Source organism: Urtica dioica, chromosome 7 (genome assembly GCF_054948205.1).
Source record: "Urtica dioica subsp. dioica isolate 48M chromosome 7, U.dioica_male_clone48M_v1_H2, whole genome shotgun sequence".
Lineage (NCBI taxonomy): Eukaryota > Viridiplantae > Streptophyta > Magnoliopsida > Rosales > Urticaceae > Urtica > Urtica dioica.
In genome coordinates this window covers 47,393,961-47,420,548 of record NC_142762.1, presented here as the reverse complement: position 1 = coordinate 47,420,548, position 26,588 = coordinate 47,393,961, and the positions used below count along the sequence as shown (strand labels likewise).

Below are 26,588 nucleotides of genomic sequence, written 5' to 3'. Positions count from 1 at the left end.
CTTGTCTTTTCAACTTTTAGACAAATTTTTATCTATTTATTTCAATTGGCTATTTAGCTACAACAATCTTGATGAATTGGATGAAAATTTGATAGGCTTTTTCCTTTCATTAATCATTATGAAAATTTCCTAAACCGTTTTTTTTTTTTTTTGAGGGACTAAACCGTTCTATCTCAACTAAAGTATCACCAAACTTTTGTTTTCTTCTTCTTCTTTATTTATTTATTTATTTTTTTTTTTTTTTGCATATAGGTCTATGATTTTGGTAAAATAATATAATTGTATTTCTATTTTTTTTTTGTTTAAAATATTTCAGCCAAACTCAATCTTTCAGAATAAAGTTAGTAGATTCGTTTGCACTTTGCAGTTTGCACCAGGTTCAGTCTCTTTCTCCCTCTTTATTAATCTTTTTTTGTTTTGTGGATTTTGTGCTTAGAAAATCTAAAATCTTGAAACTTTATCAATTATTTGTCTCTCTGCCATATCTCCGAACGATTGTACGTACTAACGAACTGACCAAGGAGCATTTTGTAGAGTAGATAGAGAGTCTTAAAGCCGGTAATTCAGATAGGTTTTAGAAGGATATATATAGCTGAAACATATGAGATATACACTTTATATTCTTTAGTAGTTATATTGTGTAAAAAAAAGGTATTCACATACATCTTTAATGCATATCCTGTGTAACAACTTTAAAGAGCTTAGTCGTTTATTTGCCTTGGTGTATGTATATATGTATATCTTTAAAGCAACAACGAGATGGGGTTCTTGATCATGTGAGAGTACGTGTGTTTGATGCATGGAAGATTTCTTTTTCTTCTTACAAAGAAAGAACATTTAGTGTTTCATGTTATTATTGTCCTCGCTTAATCTTTTCCGGGCCTACCATTGTAATTTTATTGCGTTGAGATATTTTCCTTGGATCATTTCCCATCTATAAACTCAAAAATATAATTTTTTTACACACTAAAATGCAGTTTCTATTACACTAAACAATGTTTCATCTTCAACCCAATACAATTTTTAACACAAAAAAACATATTCTTCATAACTCTATTATTTTAATAATTTTAACAACTTTTCATTTATTACGCTACAACCAATATTTATTTAACTTGTATGCTTTGAATCCAATATTGTTATATTTAAAAAAAAATAAAAAATAAACATACATTACATATAACATGTATTTATTTGGTTCAAAATTTAAAAAGTAACATTATACAAAAATACTAAATTCTTATTTATTTTTATGTTTATGTAATGTTATTAATTTTATAGCTTGTTTGCACTGAAAATTAATATTTTAATTACTTTTTTTAGTGTATTATTTTTTTTTATCACATGTCAAGATCAATACATATATCAAATTAGAATAAAATAAAATAATTTCATATTTAATTTTGCGATAAATTAATTCAATTACACACAAAATATATAATTATAATTAATATTGTGGTTGATTTGTAATTAAATAAACTAATTTTATATTGATAAAATCTCACTCTAAAGTAGAGTGGAATGAATAGTGAAACTTCATATTTGGAATTTCACTATTCCCGCACTCCATAATGGAGTGGGAAATGAGGTTGCGTTGGAGGAAACTCAATCTCATTTTGTCACATCCCACTCCATAATGAAGTGTGTTGGGTTGGAGATGCTCTAAGTTAAGCAATTCTCGTACATATTATACTGATATTGTTTTTGACGAGACGGTTACTAGTTTATGCACGGATTTTGTTTGAAAATTAAGGAACGAAGTTGAATAATATTAAGTGCTAAATAGTTATAAGGATATCAATACTAAGCTATACATACCGTTGCTAGGTGATTTACCAACTAAAATTTATGAATAATTTAAATACCGATTATTATGACTAAATATTAGAAAAATAGCCAACTTAAACGTTTGATATTGCTAAATAGCCAAAGTTTGGTAAATATTAGGTAAATAGCCATAAATGATGACGTGACTTAATATGGCATTGAATATTTACTTAATATTTACATTTGTAAATATATAAAATTGGCTATTTACCTAATATTTACCAAACCTTGGCTATTTAGCAATTCCCAACGTTTAAATTGGCTATTTTGCTAAATTACCCTTATTATTAATGTTATATATTTACATATAATTGATCACCTTCTACTTGAATTCTCATTTAATGCATTTTTTTTTGTTCTTTAGCGACTTCTCGTTCAATAGGCTCATTATTGGAAACCTGCCAAAATCAGTCGAATACCTACAAAATCTCTCTAGATTGTGAGTATTTGTTAGTTTATGTTTCTGATTGCTCGGGCTTATAGTCGGGGTTAGGGTTTGGGTCCGATGAGGAGAAAACGGTTAGAAACCGCCGCGGCGGGGAGATAGTGTACAATTGCGTGTGAGGTTTGGGTTAGGGATAATATGGTTTGGGAAAGAGATAGAGTTAGTACGATAATGAGACGCGGCGTATAGAGATTGCGACGACGAGAGAGCGAAACGCGACAAAGATTATGGCGTGGCTTGGCGGAGAGTAGTTCTCGGGAAGTCGGAGATGAGAGAGAAAAAGAAATCGAAGGAATGAGGAAGAAGATGAAGAAGAAACCGCGGGAATTGGTCTGGAACAAAGGAAAATGATAGATAGAAAGAAAAAATGGAAGGCGAAAGAGTAGGTCCATTAATGAAATCGACCAAATTATAATTTTGGTTGATCACAAGAAATAGATTTATAAATGCTAATAAATTCGTCCATTTTCCCTAATCCTTAATACTCGTGTTGGACCGAAAAGTTAAAAGCTTTATTTCTTCCTGTAATATATGGTAAACCAATTTTTCAAACACATTCTACGAATACTAACCAAGATTTCTTAATCTCATAAAATAACGATAATCTATATTTTGAAAAAACAGTTTGTTGCCTTGTGTGGGACCTAAACTTTCATTTATGGAAGTTTTTCAAATTCGGAGTTCTTAAAATGAACATAAAAAGAATCAGCGCAAAATTTTCCTTCCAAATATTCATATATGTAATGAGTTTAAGAATAGAAATTATCGCACATTTTTTTTAAGAGAAATTACATGTGATAGTACTTTTATGAAACAAATCATAATAATAGCCTGATTAAAGTTTTCATCACGAAAAATTATGCTTTTTAATTTGTAAATAATCATTTTTCTTGATTTTTTTTTTGTTCATTGTTTAGGGCTCTAATTAACGTTGTTTATCAATCTATTGCTACAATTTCATTTATAAGAAAAACGAATCCCAAATAACTATTTACAATAAAAAAAAAAAACACTATTTTTTCTAAAGATTTAAACCAACTTACAATTTCATAAATATTTCCAATAAAACACTATTCCTATAATTTTCTCAATAAGCATAACTTGAGTTTGATATCATATCAAGTAGAAGTACTGAAAATTGCAAGTGATTGTTTTTTTTTTTTTTTTAATGAATCAGAAGAATAACTTGTCCATATTTTTATCGCAAAAATAGTATTTATTTTATTTTACTTACTGTTAAAAAATTATTTATAAAGAAGATAAGATAAAAAAAAAACTATTTAGAGTTTGACAAAAATCTAATTTTGAAATTATGACTCTCTCTCTCTCTCTCTGTGTGTCTCTCTCTCTTTCTCTCTCTCCAAAGATCGGATTCATTTTAGTTCTTCATATTTGACTTTTTTAAGAGCATTTGTTTCCAGTTGAAATTGAACCCACGACCCCCACTTTAGAGGTAGTGTGAAATTACCACTGGACTAAACTAGCTACCACTCTTCATATTTATTTGTTCTTCATTCTTTATTTTTTTTATTTATTTTTATCAAAAAGAAGTTCTTCATTCTTTATTTTGTTTGTTATGTTTAGGGTTTAGGGCTTTACATTAAATATATGTTTTTTTTTTCCATACAAAATCAAGTGGTATTTGAAGCTAAAAGTATGATTCCGGGTTTTTTTATAACTTTTTTTTTATCCGAAATGTTTTCGTGTTTGAAGATTTACTAACATGTTTGTCTATAATTTCATAGATGTCAATAAGAATATGAAAATTTCTTTGAAACTTTAATAGCATGTTTGTCAGTCAATTCATAGTTAAATTTTCAAAGAATTTGAGAATTTGTTGACATGTTTCTAAAAAATTTATGGATGTCAACAAATCCTAGTTTTTTTTTTTTTTTTTTTTTTAAAGATTATTAACATGTTTTTATTAATAAACTTCTGGATCTTAATAAATACGGTAGTTTTGTAATTTTTCTATGATGTATGTAAACAGTAATTTAAAATGCAAAATTTAACGAATGAATATCCCTGGTGTAGAATTAAAAACGTAATTCCACAAAACTTGATCATAAATTTGAAATAAAATAAAATTAATATATATGGTCATTATCTTGGTATTCCCTATCCCTTTCCATTTCCATTTCCGTTTAATTGAAGGATCATAACGCCATGTGGGCTCACAAGTTAACCAACTCTATATGCAGGCCAACAAGCCTATTGGATTTTAGCTGTCAAAGCCCAGCAGAAAGTGAGAGTCAGCTAAAAAAAAACTCCATTGAGACTTGGGACAGCCTTACATGGATGATAAACCCTCGAACAAGAGCAAGTCATACAAGAAAGGGAATAAAGAATTCAAAAGCCAAGATTTTTGTGCGCCATTATGATATTGGTTTCTGTCATAATAATAGTTATAATTTACAAGAACTGAAACATGTTTTCATAGAGATACAATACAACATAGCCATTATATATACACCTTGAACAAAGACAAGTACATGAAAAAAAAAAAAAGGAAACCGAAGGCTTAAGCTCATTAGCAGTAGTTTAATTTAAAAGAGCAAAATACAAGGGGCTAAATCATAAACAAACAGCATAGCCCACTTTTCAGATTATGGAGAAAAGAAAAGATAAACTTATTCAAAGCAGAGAGTCTAGTCTGGTCCCAAAAGCCTAACTATGGCCCTTGAAAGGAGAAAAAAAAAACAAAAATCAAGAACAAACCTCGGGTACGGGTACGTCTATGTTTTAATTAGAGCCTGTCACAGTTTCGGGATGGTAATGCATCATCTCATCCCACATCATTTCCCTTATCATATCTTCCCTCAAATCCTCGTCGATGTCGAGATCGATGGGGACTTGGGCGAGAGGGTTCGAGTTGGGATCGTACAGCGGCGACATGAAAGGGTGTTGGAGCGCCTCGGTGACGCTGATCCTCTTGGAGGGGTCGAAAACGAGCATCTTCCCGAGGAGATCGATGGCCAGAGGATGAGCGTTCGGGTAGAGGCGCGCGAGAGGCGTCCCGGGAGAGTACGGGAGCGACTTGATGAACTTCTTGGCTTTTGGGTTGTCGATGAACTCGAGATCCTCTTGCCTCTCGCTCCCGAGGATGTTGATGATGAGCTTGAGCTGGTTGAGGCACTCCGAGCCGGGGAAGATCGGCTTCCGGCCCAGAAGCTCGGCGAAGATACAGCCCACGGACCAGACGTCGATGGAGGTCCCGTAGTTGTCGCAGCAGAGGAGGAGCTCCGGGGCCCGGTACCACCGAGTCACCACGTACTCGGTCATGAATTGGCCTTTTGCGTTGCTCGTTCGGGCCAACCCGAAATCGCATATCTTCAGGTCGCAGTTCGCGTTGATTAACAGGTTCCCGGGCTTCAAGTCCCGGTGGAGGATGTTCGCCGAGTGGAGATACCTGAGGCCACGAAGCAACTGCACGTACACGATTGAGATATTAATGACTTGCAACACAAGAAACAATGCATTCAAGCGTTCATTCGAAATGCTTGAAATGGTTTGTCTTGCTCAGAAAAAAGTTCTCTTGGAACAAGCCATAAATGGTATTCACAAGAACTTCATGGCTCAATGAGAAGTGATACCTAACATTGGAATGATTAGAGATACCTTTTTTTTTATTGTTTTTTCTGTCATGAAAACACCAAACCCGGTAAAGGAACTCACCGGATGTTAAGAAACAAAAAAAAAAAAAACAAAAAAGTCGAGGAATTTGTAAAGTTTGTGACTTGCTAAATAGCGCGCTAACATTTCGTTGACTTTAGGTAAATAACCATTAGGATGAAGTGTCATCATGTGGACAATTTGAGCATTCCATATATAACCCTTTTAAGTGTGAGGTAAATTTGGGTTATTTACGTAAATTCGGCCATGTTAATAAAAAATGCATGGCTATTTACTTACAATTAAGGATCTAACCCTTTAAACAATACAACTGTTAGAGAACCTAGGGGTATTACTGTTATCAAATATAGACTATAAATACTGAGCAGTAAAGTAGGAAAGATAGGTGGATTTTGGGCGAAAATCGGGACTTTTTTAAGGAGAGAACACGCCTCTCGAAAAGTTTGTAACTATCTTGAAACGCGCAAGTTCTTACGGCTTAAATCATAGGGGAAAAAAACATAGTAGGCGAACCTGAAAGAGGAAATACTGGCAGTGATCGTTGCTGAGGGACTGAGAAGACTTGATGATCTGGTGAAGATCGGTATCCATGAGCTCGTAGACGAGGTAAACGTCTTTGAAGCTGGTCATGTGGGTCGGAACCATGACGTCTTTGAGGGCAATCACGTTCTCGTGCCGAAGGTGTCGGAGCAGCTTCAGCTCCCGGAGAGTTCTGAGGGCGTCGATCCGGTTCTCGAACACGTTGTGGATCTTCTTGATCGCCACCTTCTCGTTCGTCTCTCGGTTCACCGACGAGCACACGATCCCGTACGCGCCTCGCCCGATCGGCTTTATCGGCACGTACTTCGTGTCGATCTCGAACAGAGTCTGCCACATCGAGTAGTAGTGCTTTCCCGCGGCTCTAACCCCGTTCGGGGGTTCGACTTGAGTCGCCATTTCTTTTTTTCTTCAACAGTCACTGAAGAATCTCTCTGTTGAATCACTAGCCAATTCAATCAAAGTCTCAGACTCAAGACTCAAGCTTTGGGGATCAACTACAGAGCGCGATTCGGGTCCTCTTTATTCGGGGAGATTTAGATAAATGCCTTTTACGAAAAAAGTTCATTTCAGAAAATGTCATCGTGTTAAGTCTAGTGTTTAAGCTATTGATTAAAGATTGAAACTTTAATAGTAATAAAAAAAAAGATTGAAACTTTTAAGAGCGTACAACTAAAGTAAATCTATTGAACGTTAATAAGCTAAATCCCCCATTTATTCGGTAATAGTTTCGATGTGAAAAACCCAGAGAAAGAAAATAGAACAGGATCTAAAAATACTTTCTTTTTTTGTGTGTGAACTGAATTTTTTATTTTTTTTAGTAAGTGATAGAAAATTACCTTATAAAGAATAAGAACCAACTTTCTGAGTCCGATCTTCCGAATTCCGTTAAGAAAGACCAGATTCGACCTCGAACCTCAATTTTCCCGCGAAATTGATATCCCAAAAAAAGGAAATGGAAAACAAAAGTCAAGCGCAGCTGAGAAAAACACTAACCTTTCGCTCTTATTCCTTATCCTGGATCAAAACTCATCACAATCCTCGGTCACGAGTGTCAAAGAAGCTTTAGGTTCCTCCAATAACCCTCAAACAAATCCATCGAAACCCCAAGTCGACCACCGGAGCTCAAATCTTCGACGAACACAAATTGGCTCCGAATCATCAGACGAACAAACAAACAAGCAGAGCTAAGTTCGAAGTTCGCGCCAATAACAGAATCGTTACAGAGGAGCGATCGATCTATCTTCGACTTCTCGAAGTACGAAAACCTTAGGATCAGTGAGTTTGGTAGAAAAATAGAGAACTTTGACGACAGAGGAGTCTGTATGTAGAAGGGCCTAATAAGATTCGTTATCTCGTCGCCATCAGAGCAAAACCCCAATACTCTCTTACTTTCTTGGAATTATATTATATTATATCGTCCTATTTTATTTTATTTCCCTTGTTAAATTCATTTTCTATTCAATCAATTAATTGATCTCATGGATTTTTTTTGTAACGGAACGTCACCAAACAATGATAAAATATTTGCAAAAATGGTAGCCAAGGTCCTTAAATTACGTGTTTAGGTGTAGTTCTGTCCCTAAATGCAAATTTCGGTCAATTTAATCTTTAATTTTTTTTTTCAATTTAAACCTAACAATTAAAAAAGTTTGTTTCTTAGAAAAAAAAATAACAGTCTGGAGTTTGCTCAGCACGTGAGCATTTATGAGAATATTTGTGTCTGTTTTTTAATTTATGATTCAATGACTAAACTGACAAAACAAAAGAACTCGAGTTTAGGGACTAAACTGCATTTATAAGCATAATATAGGGTCCTCTACAAATTCACGTAAAATAGATTGCTTGGTTTTCTATCAAAGGGAGAGCGGGACCCACATGGCATGCAAAAAGCGGCGAAAGCGACGCCGTTTTGACGCCGAAAATGATTAGCTTGTGTTTTGAAGAAATATCTTGGATGGAATAAGAGTGGAATATTCTTCGTTGGCGTGAAAGAAGATTCAAAATATAATGCAAAATCTGAGGTGACTCACTGACTAACTAGCATGTCTGTTTCTCTGTGACTTCTACATATCTATATTTGGAGTCTAAAATTTAGGTGATCTAATTTTTTTTCCCACATTATTTGTTGTCAATCTACGAGTGCATAGCATACACGTTTATTTTTTCATAATGTGTATTTAATAAGGTGAGTATTCTATTCAAGGTGAGTCGATGTATATATGTAATATACACACACTTCCACTAGATTTCTTAATTAATTATGTAAACAGAAATAAATAAATAACAATGAGAAGTATACAAGCCTTTCAAGAAAAGAATCGTTTGTTTTTTAGGTTTCACATCATTGCCCTGAAAAGTTTACACGTTTATTTCTTTCACCATCTTTAGATTAAAATAAGATGGTACTATTTGAAAAAGCAGAAACCAGTTCATAGTGTTGGTATAAAATCACGCTTGCATTGGATTAAAGGTAGAGACTTAAAAAGAAAATACCCATTAACAGTACTTGAGGTTGAGGTGGAGTGACTTTTTTCCATGGGAAAACGAAAGGGTTTTGTTGTGAGACGTTAAAATCATATATTTCATGCAAACGGACAAGTAATTTTCAAGAGAAAATGACATTATGGTACTTTTTCTTCTTACCTTCGTTATTTTTCTTCCAAAGTGACCTATTGGATCATCGTCATTACTCATTAACAATTTAACATATGAATGAAAAGTTCGAAAAAAACAAAACGTATGAATGAAATCGTGATTCGTGAGTGGAATGATGTTTAAATTTGATCTAAAATCTAAACTTGTGAATGGAACGCCATAATTACGAAAACGACATTATCACGAAAACGACATTTCAAAAAGAAAAGAGGACATGTCGTTAACGGAAACGACATAATTACGAAAAGGGCAAAATGGGGAATACGGCGTTGAGAGCCACGTGTTCTCCTGGTGACCCTCCTGGAAAACGTGGCGGCGAAGGTAGGTGAGGTCACTTGTATCTTGGTCTCTGTCACAACAGACCGTCGATGAATCGTTTCCATCGCAACATAGTCACCAAAGGAAAGCTCGCCGGAGCTCTCGATCTCACGCCATGATATCTCAGTTCTTCGTGCTTTCTCAGAGAGGCGACAATATCGTCTTCCGCGATTGTAAGCCCCTAAAATTCATCTCTCTGCGCTCAAAACTCTCCACACACTTGCCATTTTTGTTCTTCGATTTCGCGTTTCGTTGCATTGTATTTCTTTCCGATTCTTCGACTATGGCGTGTAGTTTTCTGTAGAATAGATTGCTAAACCGCTGGATCGAACTGCTTTGATGGCAGAATAACGGAACTTCCACAGTTTTTCAGTGTACAGAGACGGAAATTTTGACCTAAAACTTCGATTTTCTGGATTCTGTTCAGGATCGCCCGATTTGAAAGTCGATATGTGTATTTGCCTAATACATACTGAATTTGTGTCGCAGATCGCGGAGAAGTTCCGAAGGGAAGCGCAGAGGTGTTCTTCCGGAAGGTGAAGTTCTGGAAGGAAGATGGAGAAGGAGACGCGCCTCCTGTTTTTGTAGGTATTTCATTACCAATGTAAAGCGTTCTTAAAATCCGGACAAAAATTTTAAATTTTTTTTTTAAAAGAAACCCCCTATTTTGAGAATTGCTAACATCTTGACGGACATTTTATTGACGGTGTTTCTTTTTAACTTTTTTCATGTAGAATGTGGATGGTGTGAATTACTTCCACGTGAAAGTTGCCGGATTGTTGTTTGTCGCTACGACCAGACTGAACGTGTCGCCTTCTCTTGTGTTGGAGCTTTTGCAAAGAATCGCCCGCGTCATCAAAGACTATCTCGGCGTTCTCAATGAAGATTCGCTGCGTAAAAACTTCGTGCTCGTGTACGAGTTGCTCGACGAAGTCATTGTAAGTAAACCCCTCAGGTCGGATATTTCAACTGTATAGAGTAATAATTGTGTAGCTGGCTATTTTTGTTCCGTTAGGATTTCGGCTGTGTGCAAAGCACTTCAACCGAGGTCTTGAAGTCGTATGTCTTCAATGAGCCAATTCTGGTTGATGCAGCTCGTCTGCCTACTCTCGGTCCCGCTGCCATTTTTATGGTAATTTCTCTGTGACATGTTGTATTGGAAAGAGACTTGGACTATTTTGTTGATGATTTAGTTTGTTTTGATGACTTGTCGTAATGTGACTGGCTGCAGCAAAGGAGCAAAAGAATGCCAGGTACAGCTGTTACAAAGTCTGTCGTGGCAAACGAGCCTGGGGGTAGGAAGAGAGAAGAAATTTTTGTTGACGTGATTGAGAAAATAAGTGTGACATTCAGTTCCAGTGTAAGTAGTAGTACGTTAGGCAAGCGATTTCGTCTTTGGTTATTTTTTCCTTTGCATTGTGTTTCAGATATATAGGATATTTGGGGTCAAGAGTGGATATGTTTAATTATTGGAAAGAACATGTTAAGCTTTTGATATATTCAAGTTACTAACCAACCAAAGAGTTTGATTATGCAGGGCTACATTCTCACTTCTGAGATCGATGGAACAATTCAAATGAAGAGTTATCTGACGGGGAATCCAGAAATCCGGGTTGCTCTTAACGAGGATTTGAGCATAGGACATGGTGGCAGGCCAATCAATGGTAATCCTTTGCGGGTTGTGTTAGAACTTTAAAGTTTTTCATGTTACTATCTTATATGATGTTTCGATTATTTTAATCATCACATATTTACTAAAGTTTGTTGGCGTCTCACTCCTACTACACCGTTCTTCACTACAGATTATAGTAGTTCATTTGGAGCCAGTGCTGTTGTTCTGGATGACTGTAATTTCCACGAATCTGTACGTCTTGACAGTTTGGACATTGACAGGACACTGACCTTGGTGAGTTCCGACTGAGATTATGAAAATACGGAAGAAATGCGAGTTCTCAGCCAAAAAAAAAAAAAAAAAAATCTTAATGTCATGCTCATGTTTACAGATTCCACCAGATGGTGAATTTTCCGTCATGAATTACCGAATAACTCAGGAATTCAAACCTCCCTTTCGTGTTACCGCCCTCATTGAGGAAGCAATATCCTTGAAGGTAACTAGTAACTATTTCCTTGTGGTAAAATTGAAACTTCTCTATTCCATTTATTATTATTGTGATTGGTAATAGCTTGTTGGTTTAATATAGGCTGAAGTGATAATTAAAGTGCGTGCTGAATTCCCTTCAAGCGTCGCTGCAAATACAGTTCTTGTGCAGATGCCACTGCCAACCTATACAAGTCGGTAAGTCTTATTTGTTTCGAATTGTGTAACCACCAAACGATATTTTAAATACGCGATGTACGTCCACGTTGCAAATTAGGGTTCAATTGATTAATTTAATTATCTTGAATGTGTCAGAAACATAATCAACCTTCTAAATGTCTTCTTCATTACTCGGTACGAAGTACTAACTATGCTTTGTTAACTATTTAAGGGTAAGTTTTGAGTTGGAACCCGGAGCTGTCGGAAACACAACTGATTTTAAAGAAGGAAATAAGCTTCTGGAATGGGGTTTAAAGAAGGCAAGACTTTGTTTATCGTTCTGTTTCTTGATTTTTTATTTTTTTTTTACTCTTTCTTTCTTATCTTATTCCATTTTGGGGATTTCATGTTCTGTGGTTATTCTTGAATGCAATTTGGTTATGTCTGCAAAAATAACTCTCTCGAGCTTGTCTATATATATATATATATTTTTGCATGCATTTTTTTTCAAGTCACTGAAATGCGCATTTCGCTGCAGATTGTCGGTGGATCTGAACACACACTACGTGCGAGACTGACATTCTCACACGAATCACATGGTAATATAATATAAGTGCGTGTTCTCCTATTAACATTTACAGCTAATCAATTTGGATGCAATTAAGGCGTATTTTGTATACACATATTTCCAATTTAGGGAATATCACGAAGGAAGCCGGACCTGTTAGCATGACCTTTACCATACCGATGTACAATGCCTCTAGACTTCAGGTAAGCGATCTAAGTCGACTTAGTTTCACGACTCGCTCATGAAAATATGAGAAAATATTTGCTGGTTCATTATGGCTCAACAAATTTTTCATGCAGGTAAAGTACTTGCAGATAGTGAAGAAGACAAAGAGTGACAATCCATATCGTTGGGTGAGGTATGTCACACAAGCTAATTCGTACGTCGTCCGATTATAATTCCTCTCCTCTCCGCTTTTTTTTCATGTCTGTTTTGTGTTCTCTGTACCTTAAAATATATGCTTTATATTAGTGTATTAAAGTAAACTATTGGCGAGAGTCCTTACTAATGACATAAATTAAGTTTTGGCATAAACAGTAATTAGAAGTGGATGTTTACGCTATACGACTTCTGAACTTTGCTGTAGGTGGGTTGAGAAGAATTAGATTCTATTTCTATAAATCCCCAAGTTAAATAAGTTTAAAGCGAAGAAACTTTGAATGATTATTTATCTCTTGGCAACTTCTAAAACTGTTGGATTTCAGAAGCCACTCCCGTTGGGGAAAAAATAAATTGGGAATACTGAATTAGGTAGAGATATCTTATCAATTTAGACTAGTTACTACTGAAAAGAATAAAGTTTTGGGCTCTATTCTAATTCTTGATTATCCTTGAAGAGAAAAGAATCAATATTATATTGATTTATTTTGACTAATTGCATTCGACAACAAGAATCTGTGTCCAATCATATTCAACAAAAAAATTATAAAGATTTGAGTTGAAAAGAAGACAATTCAACGGACACTTTAGATCTAAGAAATGGAATATTGCGGTAATATGTTTGCAGATCATCTAAAGCTGACTGGTACTTTTGATTATATATAGCAAAAGCGTAATCTTGAATTAATTCTAATTCGATTCATCACCGGCCAAAGAATTGAAATGTATTTTATTTCAAGTATCGTTTAGAGAGATGGGATGCTCAAATCTTTTAGTTGGCGAGAAGCTTTATAACTTTTCCTTTATTAACCTTTTTGTTTTTTGTCGCCAAAATTTGTGAAACTTTAAGAACTTTGCTATGGTACAAAACGAATATTGTATACGTGTCAAGTGTAGATATAACTTGTCCTAGCTAAATTCTGTGAAAATAACTGTATCCTATTTTGAGTTTTTACCAATTGACACAACTCTGGGGATCACCCAGATTACATACTGGTAGCTGATAATGTAATTTATCATCAGCAATATATCATTAGCCTAATGAAAACAATAGGTGTGATGTGATATTTAATTGTTAATCGCCCCGTAAATTCATAATAATCAGGAGGAAAATAAGAAAGAAAAAGCCTTCATCTAGCCCATGAGCTATAACTTGTCACGGACAGTGCATTACCAGATATGATAAGTAGGTGGGCAAAATGTTTAACCTTTAACTATTTTAGATGGGTTAATTGATCAAAATGGTCAAGATTTAACCGTTAAAAGTAATTTTTAGAGCGATAAACTAATCAATCATTAGTTAACAAAAAAAAAAAATCTTGGTGGTTGGTTAACTTTGGTTAATCATGAAATAACCGGTTAAAATTAGGGTCTTTTAGCTATATAGCAATTTGACTTATAGTGTTTTGTATAATAGTCGATCTTTTGTAAATTTTCTGTAAGTAGCTACCTCAACAACTATTTACGGAACTCAAAAAGATTTTTTTTTTTTTTAAAAAAAAAAAACTCAAAATAGGCGGGGAATGTTTTTCGGTGTTTTTGTCTTTTTGAGTGCCGTAAATAAGTTGAGGTGGCTATTTACAAAAAAACTTACAAAATGTTGGCTATTTAACAATTCTTAGACTTTCAGTGGCTTATTTGACTATTTTTTTTGGTAAAATTAATCGCTCTTAGTTTTAACTATAATAAACGGTTAAAATGTAAATTAATCGACCGATTAGTTTTATCAGGTTAAAATGACCACCTCAATGATAAAGTGTTATATGGTAAATTTATAGTTTGTTGCCCTAATCAGAAATGGTGCCACTTAAAAAAAACCATTGAATCGGACATGGTTATTTAGCAATACCTATAAGCTACACCAAATATTGATAATGTTGCCTAGGCACATATCAGATGAAAAAAAGGGTTAAAACTATACTGAGAGTTGTTTGTTTTATTATTATAACATAAAATTAGAAAAATAGTCAATTTAAATGTTTGATATTGCTAAATAGTCAACTTTTGATAAATATTAAGTAAACAGTCACTTTCAGACGTAAATTTTAGGGAAATTTGCGTCAATGTCACAAATTCGTCGGGTTTTTGCATTTGTGTCACAAAGTTGTCAAAATTGCATTTGTGTCACGTATTTACATTCGTGTCATATGTGCAAATTTCAAATTACTCTCTCTCATCATTTAATCTTTTTATTAGTTACTCCATGTCTTCTGAATTTTTACAATACCTCATTAAAAATCACTTCATTTTTCGCTAAAACTTTCTAAAATTTTTGCGTGTGACTTATTTGCAATTGGATTGCCAATTTGTGACATAAGATGCAAATACCACTAAATTTTAGGTAAATAGTCGACGTTTAGTATATGAAAGTGACTATTTACTTAAGATTTACATCTGGAAGTGATTATTTACCTAAGATTTATCAAACGTTAGCTATTTAGCAATGTCAACGTTTAAGCTCTCTATTTTTCTAATGGACATTTATTATAATGATATATTTGATTCATTTTGCCTTAAGTCGTTTGGAATTGTTATAATTCTGGTCCGGAAACACTGCATTTTCAAGTGAGATGCTTTTAGCACTTCACCGAGAACAATTACACATTATAATCATTTTTGTCCATGCAAAAAGTACAAACATATTTTGCCTAGTTTTTACTTTTCGCAAGTTGTAGCATAATTTCACTCATGATATTTCAATAATGATGATCTTTTTGTTTTATTAAATTATTTTCTCATAAAAATGAGCATGTATATGTTCAGTGTTTAAATATCAAAAAACGCTATTATCGCATTGTTGTATTAAGATTGTAGCTCTGGTTCTGACTTCTGAGGCGGAACGTGAAATCAATTTTTACAACTGAGAGATTGCAAATCTATATGAATTGTTAAAGCTTTCTAATCCGGGGAATCCACCAATGTCACAAGAATGGTTAATTCGTCGCACTTTTTTATTTTTTATTTCGATGGTTTAAGTTTGCCCTGATAAATTGACCCTGATTTTCGGGGTGAGAAAAATAAAGTCGTAAAATTGACCCTCATAAATTAGCCGGAATAGAAAAAAATGTGTCCCTTAATTTGTTAAAAATATAACGATTTTACATTACCACGTAGATTTTTATCTTGTAAAGTTGGATACATGGCTTCAGATTATTATTTTTTTCCTTTTGAAGAATGATATGCTGAACACTTTTGGTCCTAAGAGCTAGTAAAAAAATTATTACAGCTTTAAAGCTCGAAATATTACAGCTTTTAACTACTAGTAAATAAACAAATTACTAGTTTCTTTTATAATGAAAACTGTCAAATCAGCCAAGTATCTTGACTAAAGATCATGCTTATTCCTTTATTGTAGAATAATCGTATAATACAAGTATACAACTATACAAGAGTCTGGATTTCAATCAAAATTTACTTTATAAGAATGTTCTTTATGTGATATAAGTATAGTTGTTAAAAATGAATGCTCTCTCTCTCGAACCCTAACCGACGTGCGTTCTCTACAAAAAAACAAAAAACAAAAAAACAAAAATTAAGACTTGGGCTTTCAATCTTCGGTATCATCGCATAGTTGGACACATGGTGAAGAACAATAGCTTGTTCAAAAATCAAAATATTCGGCCTTAAATAAGAAGAGATAAACAATGTTAATATGTGGGGAAATAAAAGTCCTTCATTAAAGTCACGACTTTAGTATTATTATCTTTTGCTGGGATGTGGCAACTTCTTTATTGAAAAACCTTAAAGCGCACAAGGGAGACAGTTAAATTGATGAATTGCAATTTTACATGTGATCTGTTTAATGGCCAGAGTAGACACTCTATTTAAATATGTCGATAGCCCCACTTTAATTAGGTAAACGAGTTATACTCATTATAATTTAAAGAGGTTAGGATAAGGACAACATAATTATCATATTGTATTTGGTTATCTGATACTCGTCCCCATTAACATTTACAAAACTTATTTTTTACTAGAAATCCCAAATTGATGTTGGTATATAATGTGAGAAAGCAACGTTAGTATATAATGAAATAATTAGACTCACACTTTTTTTCTTAAACAATTGGCTAAGATCAAGAGGTATGATTAATATTTATCATATAGTAGATTAGTATTTTAATGATTATTTTTTAAATTATAAACATATTAAGCTTGTAATTGTATCAGAATAAATATAGTTAAAAGATAGAGGAATCTCGCCGTGCTAAAATAAGTCACAAGTATATGAATGTCCAACTAATTACTTAGACAACCGTCAAATATATATATATATATATATATATATATATATATATATATATATATATATATATTAGTCTACTAGATATATATGAATGTCTAACTGATCACTTAGACAACCATATTCTGGTGAGGTTTTTTTTTCTCTCCGTTAACATCATCGCCTTCTTTCTTGGGCGGAACGGGTAAGCTCAAGAAATATTCACCGTTTGTATAGATAAGAAAAGATTCTTCTTGCGTATATATCTTGCGTACGAATTACGGTGGCTTTTACAAACTCTCGTGCAAGTGTGCTATAATTTGAATTTTGAACTACTAAATAAAAAACAGACGATCTTATTGATCTCATATTAGCCTAATTAGTAATAAAAATGGCCTAATATGTTTTTTTTTAAAAAATCAATATGTTATGGTGTAAAAATAAAATAAAATATTAGTGAAAAGTGGAAGTTATATATATATATACACACAGGCACGAAGCCACGTTACAATGAGGGGGGCTATAAAAATTTTTTTTTGCATTTTTTACCCATTTTTTATTTTATTTTTACAATTTTTTATCCTCAAAATTTACAAATTAGCTCCCCTGAATTTTTTTTTACAAATTAGCCCCCTTAAAGTGAAATGCTGACTTCGTCCTGTATATACATATATATATATATAACAATTACAAATAGAGTTAAACTCTCTAAAAAAAACTACGGTTTGAAATGTGTAAGTATCATAATACAATTTATAATATATTTTGGATATCAATTTGAGGATTGCGTTGGGGCAACGAGTTTGACCATGATGCTTTTTCTGTTGATAAGAAATTCCAATCAGATGTTTCACTGAAATTAGTTCTATTCATACATCATAATCCAAATACGGAAGAGAAAACTAAACATCCGATCGACCAAGGTTCTTTAAACTTGCTTATAGCCAAAATCAATAAAACTCTAAAATAAATTATCACATATTTTTCTTCTCCATAGTACAAGACAAAAACAACATTTTGTACAAAAAAAAAATGTCAATTCTTTGTTAAGAAAATTAATTAGAAAAACTTCTAATCATTTTGATAAAATATTGTCTGCGGTCCCTGAGTTTTTGCTCACCATCACCGAAGAAGAGGAAAAAATATTCTTTATTAAGAAATGCTCATTTTTGCTTCCTTAAGTTTTGTCTGCTGTCCTTAGACCATCGGGAAATGATATATTTGGTGTGGGAGTTGCTCCAATTCACATTTAACATTTATAATATTTAATTTTACCAAATAATTTCATATATAATTATCATAATTATTAGTATCTTGCTTTACAAAGCAACAACAACGTGTGGATATTCACCATATATATATATATATATATATATATAAGGGGACTAAAGGTCCTGCCTTGATCTTTGCTTCAAAGTAGATGTTTGTGTGATAATTTTTTAGGCAAAACTTTTTTTATTTTATTTTATCTTATTTGGCAAATGTAATTTAAACATGAGGTTAATTTGTTCTAATTACATATACAAAATAGCTATTTGAAACTTATTGATTAGCAAAATAGTAAAAGTTTCAACTTTTTAGTAAAATAGTTAAATTTACGTTTTCAAAATTTTTTTACAGTCAAGATTAAAATTTTTGACGATTATTATAAGCAATTTATCACTTTAAAAAAAATTAATCTTTGTGTCAAAAAAATTTTTGAAACCAAATCACTGCAGATTTTAGCTATTTCACTAAATTAAGACAAACCTTAACTATTTTACAAATTCACAACTTTAAATTAGCTATTTAGCTACTTCACCCTACTATTATGAATCATACCATCATATATATATAACGATGATGTTATTTTTTATTTTTATTTTTTTGGTGGTGGACAAATATTAAGCCAAATAGACAAACAAGTCCTCTTCTATAATTCATTTCTTGTAATTAAAAAATAAAAAGAAAGAATCTCATCGTACTATCGTCATATCCAACCAAAGATATTGTTTTTTTAATTTCTTTCTTTCCCACTTCCACACTCTCTCTATATCTCTCCCGTTCCCTTGTAGCTTTCAATCTCAGCCATCTCTCTCTCTCTCTCTCTCTCTCTCTCTCTCTATCACACACACACACAGACACATCAAGATGTTAGAATCTCCAGAGCTCCCAGATTGTGTGTACACAAACCCGGCGAGTTTGGTGGTCCCAAACTCGGCGACCCCGAAGCACTCTCTATACCTCTCAAACCTGGACGACCAAAAGTTCCTGAGATTCTCGATCAAATACCTCTACATATTCCAAACCTCCATAGCCTCCGAGGCCTTGAAGCGCTCTCTCTCCCGAGCCCTGGTCCACTACTATCCCTTAGCCGGCAGGCTCAGAAAAACGACACAAATAATATCGGACATCGACGACGACAATCGAAAGCTCGAGGTCGATTGCAATGCCAAAGGAGCTATATTCGCCGAGGCGTTCATGGACATCACTGCCCTAGAATTGCTTCAATTCTCTTCCAAGCCAAACAGGTCTTGGAGGAAGCTTTTGTATAGAGTCGAAGCTCATACTTTCTTGGATGTTCCTCCACTCGTTATTCAGGTACTGTGTTGCATCATCATTAATTTTAAATTTTATACAGAAAATTAATTGTTTTTTTTTTTGTTAATTAATAATGCCTAGCTATATAGTGCGCCAATATCATTTGACGTTGCCAAAAATGGTATAAAAATAATATAGGTGGAAGCACTTGAAGCGTGTGTGTGATAATATTATTGGGATTTTTTAAGAGCAATAATTCATTAATTTTTTATTTTTTTTTATACTTTTTCTTGGGTTAAAAAGCTGAAACTCACTGCCTATTCATACTCATATTCATCGTATATACGTCACCTGAAACGGGTTATTAGCTTTGTCTTCTTTTTCATTTATTTGAGTTGTTCTTTCTTAATATGCCAAAAAAAGGAACTTTGTTTATTTATTTTTAAGATATGTCTTTGTTCTATCATGTTCACCGTTATTTTTTATCCGTATCACTTAGTGTGTTGATCTACATAGAATCTCACTCAGCGAGTTACGATTAGGAGGACCTACGAATTGGTGCACTGTTTTTGTTGGAATTTTCTATTTATTTTGTCCTTTTTGGTTTTCTAAATATATTTTTATAAATAAAACTATTTCTGTTTTAATCCAATAGTGATTAGTGAATAGTGATCGACAAATGTGCAGGATATGATTTTGACTAAAGTGAAATGAATTTAGATACAATGTTAGAAATTTTTTAAGAGCATTTTTTATGTGGAGCCCTCCTATAATAATTGAGGAAACCGTTACTATATTAATTTGTCAAGGTACTCCGTAGTAATTACGTGGGATCATCGTCGTCTTTTTATCTGTAACTTTTTCTTTTTCTTTCGAGAAAAGAAAGGGGAAAAAAATGAATCATGTGGATGAACTTAGTTATCATAATTCACAACGTACGTAAGTGAACACTTTTTATTCTTTGCTAGTTTTTTTTTTCCGCTCAAATTAATATTCTTTGCTTGTTTGTTTCTGCTAGAGTTCATTTAAGAATTTATTTTTTTATTTATTTGCGGCAAAATGGGATTAGGCATCTCTTTTTAGCTCTTCGAATAGAAGCTGTTTTGTGTATGATTGGTGGTAGTCGCTCGTTTTTTATACGTCTTTTCACGTTTTATTTTCATATTTATAATACCTAATATGTTTATTCAAGGTTTCAAATATAAAAACAAAACTAATAAGTTGGCAAAAGATTACATTTGATCGAAAATTTAGATATATATTATTTAATTTGGCGTCTTATACCATAAGGTGATGACATTTTTGTCCTCATGTTTATAATTATTATTTTCGAACAAAATGTCATATCAAAGATAAAATATATATGATGTAAGTGTTAAAAAAAAAAAAAAACGGAGATTTATTGCTAGATATAATGCCACCGCTAGATACTATGGAATCATATATACCTAAGATCTAATTTCCCAAAAAATATATATATATATATATATATATATATACCTAAGATTTTTATTTTTATTTTTTATTTCTCCTTTTGTTTCGCTTTCACTGCTTACCTTCCTCTTATAAACAAAAGATATTTTATAATAGCAAAGGTTATAACTAGTAAGTATGATTTGAGAGGCTTTGGTGGCCACTCTCCCCCACCAAAATTAACAAGGCCACGCACAACTCTTTTTCTTTTGTTAATTTGTAAAAGATCACTAACCCGTAAACTAATTTAAAAATAATTATCATCAACGTTATCCTAATTCAAGATAATCATGACGATCATTGCAACTCAAACTGATCTCTCAAGTGAACCTACACCTCTTGTAATAATTTTCAAGTGTTTGTTAATCACATCAAATCAAACCAAATCAAATTGATGGGTCACAAATAGCCCTACTCCTCCTTTTAAGTACTTATACGGTATTTCCAAATTAATTTATCTTCTAATTGCAATTTCTGACTCTGCCACTTAATTAATCCAGGTGACCAAACTGCGGTGCGGAGGAATGGTCCTCTGCACCGCAATATGTCATTGCATATGCGACGGTATCGGAACCTCCCAATTCCTCCACGCGTGGGCCCACCTCAACGCCACGTCATCACAATCACCCCTCTCCCCGAGCCCAATAATAATCCACCGCCGCGAATTCCTCCGCTCCCGTGACCCCTCGGCCCGTGGGCGGGCCCACCACCACCCCCACCTCTCCTCCAACCCGGGCCCCGCCGAGCACGTCCAGCTGGCAGCCGCCTCCATCACCTTCGGCCCCGCCTCTCTCCTCCGCCTGAAGAGCCAAATCACCCCGTCCCTCAAGTGCACCGCCTTCGAGGCCCTCGCGGCGCACACGTGGCGCTCGTGGGCCCGCGCAATGGACTTTTCCTCTTCTCCGGTGAAGCTTCTTTTCTCGGTCAACGTCAGAGATCGGCTCGTCCCGGGAGTTCCCAAGGGCTTCTACGGGAACGCCTTCGTCCTCGGGTGCGCCGAGTCGCACGTGCGAGATTTGGAGTCGCTCAACCTCCGACACGGAGTCACGTGCGTTCAGAGAGCCAAGTCCGCCGTCGGAGACGAGTACGTCCGCTCCGTCGTGGAGGCTCTCGAGGACAAAACCGTAAAAACGGACCTCTCTCGGAGCTTGGTCATATCTCAGTGGGCCAAGCTGGGTTTGGAAGAGGTTGACTTCGGCGGAGGGAAGCCTCTTCACATGGGAACGCTCTCATGTGATATTTATTGCCTCTTTTTGCCGGTCGTCGGAGATATTAACTCCGTTAGGGTTCTTGTTTCTCTTCCCGAGACCGTCGTCCACAAGTTTGAGTATTACATGAACAGTGTTGACTGCTGTTTGGATGAGGACGACGATCGTGAACATCGTAACGGTCTACCAGATAATTATAATAATAAATGTAATTAATTTTTTTATTAGTCTAATATTGTGATTTGATTGATTTTGTTTCGTGTGCCGTTGTTACTACAGTCATCACCGAGGTGATCTCCCTTTTTTTTTTTTTTTTTTTAATAATGTGATCTCCCCTTAATGTAATAATATTATATTTATATATATATATATAGTAATAATGATGGGAGATCTTCTAATTTTTTTGTTGGTTTTTTTTTTTTGGGTACAATTGAGAATATAATGTGATGACCATGTGCTCTGAAAGCAAATTTATAATAAGATTCATGATGTGCGTTAGGTATGTAGGGTTTCATATTTTCAGCTGCAACTCATCGGCGAATTGCATTGCTCGGAGAAGTTTATCTTTTTCCCTGTTTGAGTTTGAGTTTAATGACAATATTTCCATAAAAAAAAATAAAAAAATTCGTACTCAAAGCATAATTAGTTAGAACTTCAAAGAAATGTAGAAATATATTGCGGACCTTTTGACACTTCCTCTCTTGCATGCATGTTGGCCCAAAATGCTTTGATAAATAATGTTAGAAATGTTGTTTTATTTTACACTGAAAAAAATAAAGGATTGTCAAATACCTACTTAATTATAAAAAAAGATATTGCGCCGAGATATATACAATTGAAAGGAATCCTCAATATTTCTGTAGGTATCTATGTTTTAATATTTGCTATGTCCACGGTGACCAATTATGTATGTACGGAAAATGGGAAACAACATATATATTTGAAAGGAAAAAACTAAATTATGTTTTTTTCGATTATTGATATGTGGCAACAAATGTCACTTTCTTTCCTCCAATTTGAAAGCAACTTATTTGGCCATCAAGATCAAGGTGATAGAGCATCTTTAATTTGTTGCTCTTAAAGAATTGCTAGTAAAATTTATAAAGCTGATGCAAGTAATTTTATCATTATTTCATCTTTTAGCTATTTGCTTCATAATAAAAATTGGCTCTATAAAATTAATTAGTTCTAAAAATTGGCTCTATAAAATTGGCTCTATAAAATTAAAGTATTGACTTACCATTAAAAATCAAAGTGGTGTTAGCTTCGTCATTAAAGATGCTCTAACTAATGAGCGGTTTTTTCCGTTAACTAAAGAATAATCAGTAGTACTAATGTCGGCAAAACGTATCATTACATAGCCATCAAATAAATAGTGTTTCACAAGCATAATTAATTAATAAATAAATAACTCTCTAGAGCTTTGGAAGCTCAATGTTTTTCGTATAATTCATGAACGTCAAGTTGAAATCAGGTGCGTTATATTATTAACATGACCCATATGCATTTTAAAAATTTGAAAAGACATTTCCTTTCTGTAAAGTTGGTAATTTCCAACAATCGAAAAACCCAATGATTCATCTAATCAAGTTAACGTGGATGGGCCAGGATTACTTGGTGACCGACGATAGTAGTCGTCCTTAAATCTATAATAATTAAGGAATTATAGTGATTTTCTTTAGTAGTGATATTCCCATCTCTTCACTCTCGATCGATCGCATAAAGAAAAGATACATAGATATTTTTATTGAATTGAAAGGGTTCTTCTTATCTCCTTCTCAAACGTGACTTCAACAAACTGTTGGTTGCTATTTATATTATTATTCCCTCGCTTCTTTTTTCTTTTTATTACCTTGCACACAATTAGCGGCAATTGCAAATATAATCATATAATGCTAATAGTACTACTTGTCTGTCTCCATTAGTGTTTATTCACACAAAAATAAAGTGAAAAAGTGTTACGTGGTGGTGCGATGCTCATCATCTAATTGTTTTCATTTTTTAGTGCATACCCACGTCTATGAACCAATCAAATATGACCAACAAAACATATATATATAAATGTATATCTATATTATGCAGTAGATTGGGAAACTTGGGAATAAAAACATTATCACACAATAATTGGCAGGCACATATTCAAAAGCTAGAAGAAGATATGGCGTGAGTTTGAGTGTGTGTTAGTGTGAGTGTGCGCGTGACTGTGTGCATTATATAATATATATATATATATATATATATATATATATATATATATATATTATATCATCAAACTTAAGGTCTAAGAGAATATTTGCATTTATGAAAATATTTGAATTGCGAATTAATGATGATATTGATAACTACTTGGAAAAAGCGTAAGGCGGTAGAGATTTTATTTGCCTTTTTCTTTGTGCACTGAGATTGTGGAACTGACAGATTAGCACAATTTTGTTATCTCATAGTTGTTACTTCTTTTTTTTTTCTTTTTTTGAACTAGTTTTTTTATTGATTAATTATTCGAATTTTTGCTGAGCTATTTGCAAGCTTCCGTTGCCATTTTTTTTTTTTTTTTTAATAAAGGGCTCGTCTCAAAAAAATATATTGATAAAAATCAAGAACTTAAATTATAAAAATAGTGCAACGAAATTCAAAAACTTCTACAATAATAAAATAAAAAGTTGAACACAAACAATCATAAATACAATAAAATAATATGTGGGTTACCCGTCTATGTAGTTAACCAGTTATTATCATATTACTACACGAATCATGACGAGCGAAAATGCTGATCTTCGTCTGTTGCATATTGCGGTTTTAGTGGTTTTGTCCGACTGAGAATCACGCTCAAAGAAAACCAAATCTTAATCTTGAGATTCGGATATGAAGAAATATCCAAACCAACCCGATTAAAGATCGGGTGGTGCAGAGGTCAAATTTAATAAGTATGGATTATTGAAACATAGTTAAAAGAAAAGAGAAAACATGAAAAAAAAAAAAAGAAAAAAAAAGAAGATAAAAAATACATTTTCTTGAGTCGAGAGACCTCCATTAGTCGAGTCACCAAAGTCTCTGTATCTTAGAGGAGATGGCGACACTGAAAATTGAAAATCCAATTATTAATTTATTAAGAGGTAGAGTTCGTCGGCTAGGGTTTTAAGTTGCTATTTTTGAGAGCTTATCAATTGAGTAATGTCCATTATTAGTTAGTTAATAAAATCTTATCTAATACCTCCTCACTAAATCATATATACGTCCATCAATTGGATATAATTTATCTCAATATGCCAACGTCTCCTTAAGACAATTCCAACTTTCTTTAAAAGATGTTCGTTCATCGATTTTATCTTATTTTATGAATGCCATCGCAGATTAAGTCTCGTGAGTTCTAAACTTGATTATCAGGGGTAAAATATCTTTTATATAATATGTAGAGAGATAATTTTTATTTTGTAGACTTTCTAAGTAGCAAAATATTAATAATGGACTTGTTATGTTCAATTGTTTGAAACTAGATTTTTGTCACATTTTTGGACAAAACCACCCCTACAAAAAATTTCTCTCGGTTCTCTATATTTCTAATTCTTTCGATTCTCACTCTTCTTCTGACGATCTCTGATGAACACGCACGAAATTAATAAAAACAAAATTAATTTTAAATTTTTTTATTTCCACTATATCATTGAAAAAGGTATTCAACTTCATTGGAATTAATCGGGAATAATTAGAATCAATCAAAATTAAAAGCATCAATGACTCGTTTGAACAATAGTGATTACAAAAAGAGTCATCGTTGTCTCTATGTCAAATTAATTTTGATTATTCCGACGACGACTATTGAATATCAACATAAGTATTCCGAATTAATTGGAATAAAGGGCAACAAACGACTCCTTTTGTAGTCGTCAGTTGCCCTTAATTCCGACTAGTTCCGATGAATTCCAATTTGATTAATTCCGATGAAATTCAAAATTTTCTTTAATGATGGAGTTAAAAATAAATAAAATAATTATAAAATTAATTCCGCGTGTGTTTGTCAGAGATTGTCAGATGTCGGAATTCGTCAAAGCCGAGAGAGAGAGAGAGAGAGAGAGAGAGAGAGAGAGAGAGAGTCGGAATTCGTCAAAGCCGAGAGAGAGAGAGAGAGAGATAGTTTAAATGATAAAAGTGTAAATTTATATTTATATGCCTTGTCTAAAAATGAGTTAAAATTCTAACACCGGATATTTTTAAAACAACAAGCCCACTATTATCATTTTTCTCTGTTTATTAGTCCACATTATGATGATGGATAAATTTAAGTGAATAAGAATTTGTTGTAACTAGTCATTCTATTAGTTCATTTTAAAATGACGAATTTGTTGCAATTAGTCAATCATCTAACTTATTTAAAATTATATTCAAAGTTTTATTTTATTAACAAAATAGTCAACCAAACTTAAGTAAATTAATTTAACTAAAACAGTTAATTTAATTTACTTTGATTAATGAACTATTTTCTTAATAAAATGAAATTTTGATTATTTTTTTAATAGAATTGTGGATTATTGAGTTATTGAGTTATT

At 33.4% G+C, this 26,588-nt stretch overlaps 3 protein-coding genes across 6 annotated transcripts; 2 read left to right on the top strand and 1 right to left on the bottom strand.

Moving 5' to 3' along the window:
* Nucleotides 1-4,776: 4,776 nt before the first annotated feature.
* Nucleotides 4,777-7,852, bottom strand: LOC149392355 (mitogen-activated protein kinase homolog NTF3). 4 transcript variants are annotated; one of them, XM_089620945.1, is made up of 3 exons: nt 7,282-7,852; nt 6,419-6,887; nt 4,777-5,698 (listed from the first exon to the last, which is right to left on the bottom strand). In XM_089620945.1, the coding sequence occupies exons 2-3, from the start codon at nt 6,839-6,841 to the stop codon at nt 5,015-5,017; spliced, it is 1,107 nt and encodes a 368-aa protein (XP_089477071.1). In that variant the 5' UTR covers nt 6,842-6,887; nt 7,282-7,852; the 3' UTR covers nt 4,777-5,014. The 4 variants fall into 4 exon arrangements, with proteins under 4 accessions (XP_089477071.1, XP_089477072.1, XP_089477073.1 ...); XM_089620946.1 differs by having other exon boundaries at nt 6,419-6,876; XM_089620947.1 differs by having other exon boundaries at nt 7,439-7,852.
* Nucleotides 7,853-9,418: 1,566 nt separating this feature from the next.
* LOC149392354 (AP-4 complex subunit mu-like) lies at nt 9,419-12,800 on the top strand. The gene is made up of 13 exons (XM_089620944.1): nt 9,419-9,591; nt 9,908-10,002; nt 10,153-10,356; nt 10,434-10,550; nt 10,650-10,778; nt 10,956-11,082; nt 11,221-11,324; nt 11,422-11,526; nt 11,620-11,714; nt 11,908-11,995; nt 12,214-12,274; nt 12,373-12,446; nt 12,543-12,800. Exons 1-13 carry the CDS (start codon nt 9,534-9,536, stop codon nt 12,639-12,641), a joined length of 1,356 nt encoding a protein of 451 aa, XP_089477070.1. The 5' UTR covers nt 9,419-9,533; the 3' UTR covers nt 12,642-12,800.
* Nucleotides 12,801-18,893: 6,093 nt separating this feature from the next.
* Nucleotides 18,894-22,294, top strand: LOC149392353 (HXXXD-type acyl-transferase family protein). The gene is made up of 2 exons (XM_089618613.1): nt 18,894-19,423; nt 21,337-22,294. Exons 1-2 carry the CDS (start codon nt 18,974-18,976, stop codon nt 22,258-22,260), a joined length of 1,374 nt encoding a protein of 457 aa, XP_089474739.1. The 5' UTR covers nt 18,894-18,973; the 3' UTR covers nt 22,261-22,294.
* Nucleotides 22,295-26,588: the final 4,294 nt, after the last annotated feature.

Coding starts and splice junctions, on each gene's coding strand:
- LOC149392355 (XM_089620945.1), bottom strand. CDS start 6,841: ATGGCGACTCAAGTCGAACCCCCGAACGGGGTTAGAGCCGCGGGAAAG. Junction 5,699..6,418: donor GCCAGTATTTCCTCTTTCAG/GTTCGCCTACTA, acceptor GTGTACGTGCAG/TTGCTTCGTGGCCTCAGGTA.
- LOC149392354 (XM_089620944.1), top strand. CDS start 9,534: ATGATATCTCAGTTCTTCGTGCTTTCTCAGAGAGGCGACAATATCGTC. Junction 11,527..11,619: donor AGGAAGCAATATCCTTGAAG/GTAACTAGTAAC, acceptor GGTTTAATATAG/GCTGAAGTGATAATTAAAGT. Junction 11,996..12,213: donor TGGAATGGGGTTTAAAGAAG/GCAAGACTTTGT, acceptor ATTTCGCTGCAG/ATTGTCGGTGGATCTGAACA.
- LOC149392353 (XM_089618613.1), top strand. CDS start 18,974: ATGTTAGAATCTCCAGAGCTCCCAGATTGTGTGTACACAAACCCGGCG. Junction 19,424..21,336: donor TTCCTCCACTCGTTATTCAG/GTACTGTGTTGC, acceptor TAATTAATCCAG/GTGACCAAACTGCGGTGCGG.